The sequence below is a fragment of the Mauremys reevesii genome, linkage group 19 (genome assembly GCF_016161935.1).
Source record: "Mauremys reevesii isolate NIE-2019 linkage group 19, ASM1616193v1, whole genome shotgun sequence".
Lineage (NCBI taxonomy): Eukaryota > Metazoa > Chordata > Testudines > Geoemydidae > Mauremys > Mauremys reevesii.
Window position 1 is genome coordinate 13,431,878 of NC_052641.1, and position 12,524 is coordinate 13,444,401.

Sequence of the window (12,524 nt, forward strand, 5' to 3'; positions counted from 1 at the left end):
GCAGCGAGCCCCGCCTGTGCTATCCCGCAGGAGGAGGGGGTTGGGGGAATACAGGGCTCCCCAAGGAGCAGGGCCCGTCCTCACTTGTGTAGCTGGCGCCCAAGGCGGGGTCGTGTCCTGAGAACTCTTTCTCTCCCCTGCTGATGCTTGGCACGTGTTGGCCACTATACCCTGCTAGGGAGCTGAGCAGCCGAGGACTGCCCGGAACGGGTGCGTCTCGTAGCGCTTGCTCCCATGGGGCGCGCTTTCATCAACGCACCCAGTTGGCGGAAGCGCATGGCCGCGCCCACTGGGGGAGCGGTGTAGTTGATGAACCTGTACGCTGGCGATTTCCTTCCGCCATAGCCATGGCTGCCGGGAGGGCGGCTAGGACCGGGCTAAACGGTCTCTTCGCTGTGTACAAACCCCCCGGGGTGGCTTCGATCAGGGTGCGGGACACAGTGGAGACCCTGCTCCTGAAAGGTGAGGCCAGGTCCTTTTGTCCAGGCCCTGGATTTCACCCCATGTGGAGGAGGGAGGTGAGGTAGGAGACTTCCAGTCCGCCCCATAGAAGATTTAGGGCAGTGGGTCTCACCCAGGGGTACGCAGAGGTCTTCGGGGGTGGGGGGAGATATCAACTCATCTAGAGATTTGCCTAGTTTTACCACAAGCTACATAAAAAGCACTAGCGAAGTCAGCACAAACTATATTTCATACAGACAGTGATGAGTTTATATTGCTCAGTATACTAGACACTGAAATATAAGTGCAATATTTATATTCCAATTGATTTATTTTATAATTATATGGTAAAAATGAAAAAAAACAAACAATTTTTCAGTAGCAGTGAGGCTGGGACACTTTTGTATTTTTAGGTCTGATTTTGAAACTGGGGGTTATGTAAGACAAATCAGACTCCTGAAAAAGGTACAGTAGTCTGGAAAGGTTAAGAGCTACTAATTGAGGGGATTCTGAGAAGGCCTAGTGCCCCCAATGTTTTCCTTCATCTCCAAACTCCCTTCCGGCCAACGTGCTGAAACCGCAATTCAGAGACGTTGGCACTTGGAGAAGCATGTTGGGTCAACAAAGGAGCCAAATGGGAGAGTGTAGAGCTCCTAACGGTATCTGGTGCAGCGTCCCTAGCAGCATTACTACTTGCAGGATGGATGTGCACGTGGAGAGGGACTACCTCTGTCAATTGACAATGCCCTCCTCGCTACACCTTTAAGTAACTTGACCTGGTGTTAATGGTCCAGGCCATGGTTAGCTTGTGCTAGTGCATATAATCCTGGCCTTCTAAAAGCCTGAGAGACCCCTTCAGACCCACTTACGTTGGTTTGCTGCCAGGAACACTTGTTATGACTAATGTTAGAAGCCCTAGCCCAAGCCTTGTGTGAGTTCATTTGACAACTGAGTCCTCATCATAGAGAGGATAAAGCAAAGGGCATACCTCACAATTTGGTAAAATGACTAAGACTAGTCACTGTATGACACACATGCAGGCTGAGACAAGTGTTGGAGGAAAAAAAATCAGGCTTGAGAGAGCCATTGTAAAGGCTATTCTCCATCTCAGACCTAGCAGCTGTTAGGCTGGCAATCACTTTAGACTTTTTTTTAAAATGAGGAATCCCTCTTCCTTGCTGAAGATGATATACCCATGTCTACTCATCAAGGAGGTATCGGCATTGCAGTCACCAGGAGGACTTAGATTCCTTTCAAACACAAAGGAGATGGTCTCTTGTCCCACTCACCTCCCTTCAGGGACTATGAAGATGCTGCTTCCTAAAATGGAACTCATACATGGCTTTGAAGGACTCTAACCATGAGCCAAAGACACTTGAGCCTTGTCTGCACACACAAGTGGTGCCACTTTAATTATATGGTAATACTCGTTTCCCCTGTGGGAAGGGCAATAAGTTGTACTGGTATAAAGCACCTTTATACTGGTCTAATTGCATCCACACAAGATGTAATGGTAACTATTTCTGTAAAAAAAAAAAAAAAAAAAAAAAATCACATTCCTAACCAAAATAGTTATACTGTTATTGAATCTGTGTGTGTAGACCAGGCTTTGAAGAGAAACTACGTATGTTTATCACTCCCTTCACTGTATTTTCTTTTCATACTGTGTCCCATTGTTTTCTGTACCATTTCCTGTAGAACTGAACTCTCTGGAACAGCCAGCTGTGCAGCAGCAAGTACGCTTCCTGCCTACCACTGTAGAAGGAAATGCTGGGAAAGAGCTGACCCTCACAGTTACCCAGTTGCCTGTCCTGGCTGCCCACCCACTAGGTAAGAGGCTGGAGAAGAATCTTGATTTCTGTGGAAAAGCTGCTGTGAACCATTACTATCATTTCTAGATTTGACTTGCCCAGTGAGAAACCACAGGCAGAATAAAGGAGGAATAAGAAGTGTTAATTCCCTTAGATTGCAGCCGCTAATGATTATCTGGTAGCTGGTAATCACTGCATTCAAAGGGGATAAACACAGTGCAATCTGCTTGTAGTGGAGAGAAGAGTGAGAATCCATTGGTGAGACTGAGGACTTTCATTCCATTTTAGGCAGTGATTTATTAGAAGTGGTTTCACTATGTGCACGGTAAATCATAAAGATTTTTAACACCTTGGAATCAGCAAGATTAAATTGCATTGGTAGCAGGCAGTATATGTGGTCCCATCATACTATTCTTAAGAACATAAGAACGGCCATACTGGGTCAGACCAAAGGTCCATCAAGCCCAGTATCCTGTCCTCTGACAGTGGCCAATGGCAGGTGCCCCAAAGGGAATGAACAGAATGATCAGAAAAGCTTGGTATATTTCTTTCTTTATAGTGAAATTAAATTTTGTGTATGACCTTCTTTCCCTTGTAGTTAAAGGACCAGAGTTCACTTACTTGAAAATTGGAGCAGGTCACCGTCTGGATACAAAGTCATCTGGAGTGTTTGGTATGTTTTGTTTTGAAAGAGAGACAAATATAGCTTCATCATGAAATTACCACGCATAGGATAGAGGGGGTTTTAATAGACGATAGGCTCACAAAACACTGTGCTGGCTACTAGCAGCATCTGAGGATTTTGTAGGGCACGGGCAAAGGTAGAAATGGTAAGTTACAGTAGAAACACACAAAACAGATATGATTGATCTGAGAGGGTCCTGAATCAGAAGCCAGGGAGACAAGAATAATTATTTTCAGAGAGGCAATGTGGTCCAGTGGAAGGGACTGAATTGGGAGACTTATATTCTCTTCTTGGCTCTGCTGTGTGTGAACCTGACTGCTCAAGTGTCTCTGTTTCCCTGTCTGTAAAATAGGGATAATGATACTGCCCTTCTTTTGTAGGGTGCTTTGGGATCTACAGATGAAAAGCAGAAGCTAACTAGCACGTAGCTCTTATTAGTTGTGGATTTAGTGGCAGTCAAAGATTTGGGGGTGTGGTGGCAACTCTCAGCAACAAAGAGGCAGAAATAGTTAGACTATAAATTCTGGGTATATAGATATTGCTTTTTCTGTGTCTGAACGGTGCCAGGGGATAGTGTGGTGCTATATAAAAAATGCTTATGCCCAAATAACTTTTTATGGGACCGATTAACGGCCTCCTGTTGTTTTTTGTATTTCAGTGCTTGGAGTGGGCCATGGGAACAAGCTGCTCACTGATATGTACAACGCCCATCTTACTAGGGTATGCACTGGCACTGAACCCTGTTTGGGGACTTCTGTGTGTAACACCCATTCTCACTAGAAATCAAGTCCCAGTTAGAAATTGCATCAAGAAAGAAGAGGCAAATGTGACCTACTCTTACTAAATCATATGAGAAGTAATAACACATACAACTGTAAATAGGCACAAATCACTGAGATTAAGCAATATTAAGTATTCCTGTGGGAGTGGAGGGAAATATAAATGACCTGGGAATTGGTAATGGGATGTGGAGCTTTTTACCTGTAGGTCATCAGTCTGAATCTTGCCTGGTCAGGACCAAGCAAAAGTCATTGCTATCTGGAGGCTTCTATAAAACAAACTGGGTTCAGACTATTTCTACTGGGGAGGGAAGTATCCACACTACACAAATCACATTTGCCCTGTTTGTTGGCAGTTCTGGCAGAGAAGCCAAAGTAGAATTGGGATCTGGAAAATGACTCTCCCCCGACTTCCTGCTAGAGGTAATTCCTCCAGCTCCAGCTCAGAACTGAGACACATTGACTCTTGGGATTTCCTCCCTAAATTTTCCACGAAGAGGCACCAACTGGCTGCCACTGTATCCTAACCTTATTCAGTGGAGGTCCAGATGACATGAAAAGGCACTGGCACTTTTAACCATCTACACTACTGCGCCCACCATTGGAAGCTGAACTGCTGATAGCAATGATGGCATGCTGGACAATAACCTTAGGGAGACAGATACAATAGTATGTATAGATGTATGTGTACATACTGTGGTGAGTGAGAGATGCATGTGTGTACATGTTGAAGCATGTTCTTTATATACTGGTATGTGGGGGGTGCACTCTGCCTCATTTCCATTTGTGTGTCTATCCAGCTGTTGCACCATGTTATAGGCCTAGATTGAGAGATGTCTAGGGCAGGGACTGTTGTACTCATTTGTACGGTGTTTAGCACAATGGGGCTCTGATCCCTGATTGGAGCCTCTAGGCACCACAGCTGTATAAGTAATATTAATGATGATCTTTATCAACATTGCAATAAAATCATTATTCTAGTGGCTTGAGCCTGCAGATCATGAGCAAATGGGAGTCATAAAAGTGTGCTCATATGAGACCATGTGAGCTTTAAGAAAGCTGTAACCATTCAACCTCATAGGCTCTGGTTCAAGAGCCTATGAGGGGCCTGGGGAGATCATACTGCTGTCACAAGGCATAATGCCTGCTTCCTTATTATTGAGGCAGCTGCCAGCAGGAGTGGCTGTCATGCTACATTTGAGTGTCAAACAAATCACCAATGCTTCCCAAAGCCATTATCAGTTCATATAAGATAAGAGGCACCACTCACTGTGCAGAGACTGCAGCTTTCCTTTAGAGAAACCTTTCCTGTCCTGTGATGCCCTGTAGTCGCTGCGTAGCAGGGTATTGCTTCTCTGCTGTTTGCAAACTGTTTCCTCCACTTAAATTGCACTTTTCCCTTTTGAAGGTTTATACTGTTCGTGGACTGTTTGGCAAAGCCACAGATGACTTCTCAGACACAGGCAGGCTAATAGAGAAGACCACATTTGGTAAGTGTAATGGTCAATGTGGAAACAAAGATTTCTAATTAGAAAGTAAAGTGTTACACCTGTCCAGATTGAGCAACATTTAGCGCACCTTTAAGAGCTCTCTAATCTTGGTTTATGAGGATTCTCCCATGCAGTCTCACCACAGTAAACATCAACAGAGAGTCCTGTGGCACCTTAGAGACTAACAGATGTATTGGAGCATAAGCTTTCGTGGGTGAATACCCACTTCGTCAGACACGTTACCCTGCCTGTAGTATGCTAAATACAGCCACAATATATAGCTCACTGATATAAAGTCCTGATCATACCTATTCCCAAAGTTAGGTGTACCCCATCTCCTTGTACCTCAGGAGACATATTATCCTCACCCACAAGAGCGTGATCAGAGACTTCCATAAAGGTTCTGATGTTAAACAAAGTCTTGAAATATCTCATGAGATGAATTCTCATGAAACCAATGCAAGCTCTATTCCCTTTGCCCCAGGGACTGCTTCACTTTATGTACTGGCATGGTATATATGTAGACTGGGTCAGTTTCCTGTGCTGCTGTATTCTGTTATGCTAAAGTCATCTTTCATGGGCTTCCCACAAGCTCATTTAGATATGACAACTTGGCCAGGAGATGGCAACATCTTGATTTCAGACTAAGACTCTTTGCAGGTGCTGGGTGTATCAAGGAAGATTTATGTTCCTCTTTTGCCTTCTCAACGTTTACAGATCATGTCACAAGGGACAAGCTGGAGCGGATTCTTGCTGTCATTCAGGGAACCAATCATAAAGCTCTGCTGATGTATGTATCCAATCAGAAATCCTGAATGACCTGACCTGACTTCCATGCTGCTATTTGCTGATCATTGGAACCAATGAGATTAGTCTGTTGCTTGCTGTAATGAATTATAAAGGTTTGAGCCTGAGAGAGGAAAATCAGCCACTTTGTGTGTGGGAGTCAAGCTCTAATGAGGCTACCTTTGGCTTCTGAACTCCCATCTTACTTTAGGGCCTATACGTGACACCTTGGTAAAATGAAAGTTCTTCTGCTGAGTATGATAGGGTGCCTTCCCTCCCAGTTGTAGTACCTTACTGGTAGTACCTATGTTTATAGCATTTGTAGGACAATGACTGCATCAGACACAGTTACATGATTAAAAACTGTGTCAGGGGAGGTTAACTTAGAAACTACAGAGACTGAACAAATCTTTAGTTTGAAGTGTGAATGTTGCATCAGTTTTATAACAAAACAGAGGATCTTTGAACATGTGCTCCCAGTGCGACGTGGTGACCAATGGGGCTTATGTGATCCCTGGATGCATAAACAGCTGACTCTCTGTATTTGGCAGTGGTGTGACTGCTACTGGAATACTGTGTCCAGTTCTGGTGTCCACATTTCAAGAAGGATGTTGAAAAATTGGAGTGGGTTCAGAGAAGAGCCATGAGAATGATTAAAGGATTAGAAAAGTTGCATTATAATGATAGACTCAAGGAGCTCAATCTATTAGCTTAACAAAGAGAATGTTATGGGGTAATTTGGTTACAGTGTATAAGTACCTACATGAGGAACAAATATTTTCATAAGGGGCTCTTCAATCTAGCAGATAAAAGTGTAACACTGGCTGGAAGTTGAAGCTAGACAAATTGAGACTGTAAATAAGGTGTACCTTTTTAATAGTGCAATTAACTATTGAACAATTTACCAAGTGTCATGGTGGGTTCTCCATCACTGACTATGGTTAAATCAAGATTAGATGTTTTTCTAAAAAATATGCTTTAGGAGTTATTTTGGGGAAGTTTTATGACGTATTTTATGCAGGAGGTCAGACTAGATTGTCATGACAGTCCTTTCTGCCTCAGAATCTATGAATTAATTGGGATGGAAGTGCAAATTCACTGCTCTGTTCCTTTCTCCAGGCACTCTAACATTGACCTGAAAACTCAAGAGGCCTATGAGCTGGCTGTTGAAGGTTTAATTCGCCCGATGGAAAAAACCCCTCCATTAATCACAGCAATTCGATGCCTCCAATTTGCACCTCCAGAATTCCAGCTAGGTATGGTCTAACTAGAGCTAGAGTTTGGGAGTATGTTGGAAGTATATATGAAGATAGTGGCAAAAAGTTGCTATCATCTAGCTGCTCTTCTGTGGTCTGTGTGAAATGAGTTTGTGAGCTCAATCTAGTTCCTAATGGACAGGTGTCTGTTACAAAACCATCCCAGCTGGTACAAATTGGTAACTGTGACAGTCTCAGCAAACACCCCAATGGTTAAATTTGCCATAGAGATTGAAGGACCATCTCAGTGCTGGATGGACCCTCTAGATTAGGACTGAGCAGCGTGGGGAAGTTTGTGCAATTTCTGCCTGGTAGGAACATAACTGCTATATTGGATCAGACTGATAGTCCACCTAGTCCAGTGTTCTGTCTCTGATAGTGCTTCAAAGGACAGTTAAATTCCCTAGCAAATAGCTATGGAATAATTCTTCCTGTGCAGTGTCGTCCAAACTTTTGAAAGCTGAGCCCTCCTCACCCCCCTTTTTTCTGGTTGTGTGTTGTTCAAGGCCTACTCTAAAATGGGATTAAGGGGATAGAGAAGATGTATACATTGCCTAGTCATTTGATGCAGCCACCCTCCCCACTTAAGGAAGCAATAAATTAGTGGTCAGTTTATGCCCTGAAGTTTGAGATTTTATATCCCCATTAAACTTTTTTTTGTCCTAGATAATGTAACTGAACATAAAATCCTTTTTCAAATCCTGAACTTCTGGCCTCAGTGATCTCTTGTGGGCAAGAGTTCCACAGGTGATCTGTGAATAAAGGATTCCAGTTTCCATGGCTGTTAATTTGTCACCTCTGTGATTTAAGTTCAGGATTGAAAGACAACTCTTCCTGCGTTCTAATCCTGGCACTAATATGGACTTCTGTGGTATGGTGAAAGTCATATACCCTTGCTGCCTCATTTCCCCACAGCTAATGTGAGGATGATCATTTTCGTACCTGACTCACAGGAATATTGCAAGGATTATTTCCGTACACCTTGATTCTGCAATTGACTTTGTGCAGGCAGGCAGATCCTTGTGTCCACACAGAGGCCCACTAAAGTTAATAGAGCTCACCACAAGCCCAGGGGTCCATGCACGTAGCCATTTACAGGATTGGGGCTTTAGTTTGAAGACAAAGCATCTATTAAACATTGTTACAAGTATTTAATCTGTACAGATATTAAGAATTTGGGATCCTAAACAGTCTGCTTATAAAAGCTTTGTGGTTCACCTTAATAGCCTTTCTAGTCCTCATGAATTATTCTGACAAACTCAGATACAGCTAAACTGACCTTTGCCTAGCCCAAATATCTAACTCTTATTATATGACCTTGTATTTGAAACTTGTTTGTATAAAATTGACCTCTTTGAAGGCTTGGGACATTGTGCAAGACCTCTGTATAATCATGATTATACAGGCAGGTACTTAAAAAAACAGCATCTTTCCTGTTGAACTAACTCTTCTTTTTGTATTTTAATACCAGTAACTGGTGGTTGAATTTACAGGCACGGTGTCTTGTTGCATATATGCGCTGACCCTTCTAATGCAGTCTTTCTGCCTCCTCCAGAAATCCAGTGTTTGCATGAGACCCAGCAGTACCTCCGAAAGATAGTTCACGAGATTGGGTTGGAGCTGAAATCAACTGCTGTGTGCACCCAGGTGCGGCGGATACGGGATGGCTTTTTCACACTTGACAGTGCTCTCCTGCGAACGCACTGGAACCTGCAGAATATCCGGAATTCAATTCAAGACTCTAAGATCAAAGTGAAAGTGGGGCTTCAGAGAAGCTTGGGCCACCAAGCTAGGAGTGGTAAAAGACATACCGATATGGATCAGGTTGCAGAGAGCAAACTGCACAGTACAGAGGGAACGTCTGCAAGCGATCTGACTCATAAAATGAGATAACCACACGCTGACTGACAGGTGGAGAGTAATAGGAAGGGAAAATGGTGGTTACAGTCCACAACTAGCCCTTCCTTGGGGTGGTCCTCGATTTTGTAAGGGTTGGTTGTGTTTTCATTCAGGCAAGGCATTTCTCCATTGACAGGCAGAATAATTTTTGTAAGTATTGCACAACACTGCAGCAAAACTGTTGATAGCTGAGATGAGTGTACATTTCCTTGCAAAGCCAAAACTGCTACTGATTCAGTGGGAACATCAGGTTGGTGAGGGATGTAAGAGCGGGCCCTTCAATTAGTTTAGAGATGGGAATACAACCAGCGTGTTGCAGGCTTTACTTCTTTTATTCTCTTTATGCACCTTGTGACAGAGTGTGACCTCAGTGGTTCTTTTCCCAATTTCATACATATATATTTTTTATTATGACACTTTCTATAGATCAGCCCCATTTTCAAATACATGAAAGGGGTAAAGATTAATTGTTCAAACCAAGAAAGGGTTCTGCCTAGGGGAAACTACAATGTAAGCAACTAAGACTAAAGTAGGGAGGTAATACTATTTCTCATGCAGGGTAACTAATATCTGGAGTAGGTTAGTCAGAGAGCCAGTTGAAGCGGGAGAAAGGAGAGAGGCTTATTATAGGAAGACTGGAGTAGGATGTAAAAACAAGAAGTTGGAATGGGGTGAATTAAAATCCAAGGTAATATATTTTATGGGGAAAGATGCTATTATTTGATACTCAAATTTAAGTCAACGGGGCCAAAAGCCCCTGCATTTTGTTTGCATGCATCTATAGTCCTCCATCATTTTATTTTTTCCTGCCCTTCGGCAAAATTGTATGTTACCTTTAAAGAGAAACAGCAAGGGAGTACAGGTTTAGAATTCACTGAGATTCCATTAGTGCTCATTTAAAGCTACAAATTACTATTTTACATAAACAATGACAGGTACATTAGCAATTAGCTAATGTATTTCTAAAATGTGTAGGGCTCAAAGTGTGATGCCAAGATGTACTAAAGGATTGCAATCTAAGATTTTGATGGAGTGCCAATCATTAATATCTAGGTTATGCTTTGCAGTGAGAACTCTCATCACACGTGGGGGCTCAAAATTAGGTAACACCCCTCATTTTAGATTCTAAAATATTTTAAATATAAAAGTGATGGTGCACTGGTTATTACTATAGTGAGGATTACCTTCTCCCCCATGCTTAGAAATATCTTGCAGACACATGTATGTTATTGGCTGATCTTGCTAGGCCTTACAGTCAACTGGTGGGCATTTTTGTTTGGAAGTACTGTGATACCTTTAGAACACTACATCTGACCAATTGCAAAATTTCCAGGCATGTTCTAGGCATCAATTGGCAGAACCCTATTGATTTTTGGGAAAAAATTAGAAAAGCAGAAGGAAAAATGAGACACAGACTGAGACACCTGCCATCCATCATGACACCTTGAATGACTTATCTCCCAGACAGAAGAGAGAGAACGGGAGCGGGAAAAGGAGTCACAGCAGGGAATCGGCATGGGCGGGGGGAGGGCATGAAAGGGGTTGCAGAGAATCCCTGAAATAGTAGGGGATCAGAGGGCAGCACACAGAGTGCTTGTGGGAGAGAATGGAGAGATGGAAGGAGCCTCTAATATGTGTAATGAGCTCAGCCTGTGGAGGCAACAAAGTATGCAAACACCCCCCACCAAATTTCTACTATCAAAAGAGATTCTACCTCTTCCAGACTTGTACAAAGAGGCACATATAGGCACAATTTCTCCTTTGAAAATGTACCTGGACAGCTGTTAAAAGGTGAGCAGTAACTCTGATATCAGCAATTGCAACCATGGCAGGGGAGGAAGGATTTAAAGACTAGTTTACACAGGGCACTGAGGCCTGCTCTACACTAGGAAATTAAGTAAGTTTAACTACAGCAGTCAGCATGTGAAAAATCCACACCCGAGTGGCATTGTTAAATTGACCTAAGTCCCCACATAGACAGCACTAGACTGATAGAATTCTGTTGGCCTAGCTTCTCAGGGAGGTGGATTACCTACACCGAGGGGAGAATCCTTCCCTGTCAGTGTAGGTAATGTCTACAATGAAGCACCTCAGTGGTTCAGTTGTGCTGCTGTAGCATTTTAAGTGTAGACAAGCCCTCAGAACATTAATCCAAATTAACTAAAAGTGTGGATTTAATAAAATGAGATTTTCCACACAGTTTAACTAATCCACTTTACATTCACACCTTTTAGTTAATTTGAATTAATTTTCCTGGCTTTCCCTGTATATACAATAGCGACTGTCTCATCTCTTGTCCTTGAGGGTTTACAAACCCCCCACAAAAAAACCCTCTCGCACTTGAACTTAATTCATGGATTTTTTTTCAGCTGCCTCCAAGTTCCTCTGCACAATGATGTAAAGCAGTGGTTCCCAAACTTGTTCTGCTGCTTGTGCAGAGAAAGCCCCTGGCAGGCCGGGCCGGTTTTGTTTACCTGCTGCATCCGCAGGTTTGTCTGATCGCGGCTCCCAGTGGCCGTGGTTCGCTGCTCCAGACAATGGGAGCTGCTGGAAATGGCGGCCAGTACATCCCTCGGCCCGCACCACTTCCCGCAGTCCACATTGGCCTGGAGCAGCGAACCGCGGCCACTGGGAGCACGATAGGACCAACCTGTGGACGCGGCAGGTAAACAAACCGTCCAGGCCCGCCAGGGGCTTTCTCTGCACAAGCAGCAGAACAAGTTTGGGAACCACTGATGTAAAGTGAAGGTAAAGCAGTAATGGAGCACTCCTGCCACCTTGTGGCTAAAGATTGTACTTCCACCTACAGTGCATTGGCGTGTGTTAACTGTTTAAAGACAGACCTTGTGTCTTATGTGCTCTAGTTTTCTTTTGGTATAGAACACTCATAGAAGCAACTGTATTCAACTATACAAGCCTCTGTACAAACTCTTGTGCAGCAGTGGCACACCCCACACAGACAGTTGTTTACCCAGGGAGAAATGTATAGAAAGTTTCACTAATGTGGAGTTAAGGTTGTGGGTGCACAAGAGTGCCCTATTATAATGAATACAAGTTTCAATCCCTAAAATGCTGCTGGGGAAAGCCAGGAACTGCATGGGAACCATTACCTTAATTCTATAGCCATAACCCTCCTCCCTTTAGGATGTCAGCGCCTTATCTATAATTTGGGGAGTGAGGTATGTTTTGTCTTCTGTGACCTATGTTGAATACAGAAAATTGTTTGAGGAAGCCCTTCATTTTATTACTGATATCTTTAATTGAGACTGCATCTGGAAACAAGGAGGGAGAAGTAACTGTGTCCAGTCTGCTATGCAGCCATCAGCAATGGTGCCTCACTGACCCTATTGAGGGTCGTTGGGAAGTGCCTGAAGAGG

The 12,524-nt window shown here is 43.4% G+C and overlaps 1 protein-coding gene across 1 annotated transcript; it reads left to right on the plus strand.

The window, feature by feature from the left end:
- The first annotated feature begins 1 nt into the window (after position 1).
- TRUB2 (TruB pseudouridine synthase family member 2) lies at positions 2–11,211 on the plus strand. The gene is given in 9 exon segments (XM_039506867.1): positions 2–462; positions 2,140–2,271; positions 2,851–2,925; positions 3,596–3,657; positions 5,125–5,206; positions 5,924–5,996; positions 7,112–7,248; positions 8,804–9,129; positions 9,132–11,211. Coding segments are annotated over 9 exon segments (1,227 nt in total). The 5' UTR covers positions 2–143; the 3' UTR covers positions 9,153–11,211.
- The last annotated feature ends 1,313 nt before the right edge of the window (positions 11,212–12,524 follow it).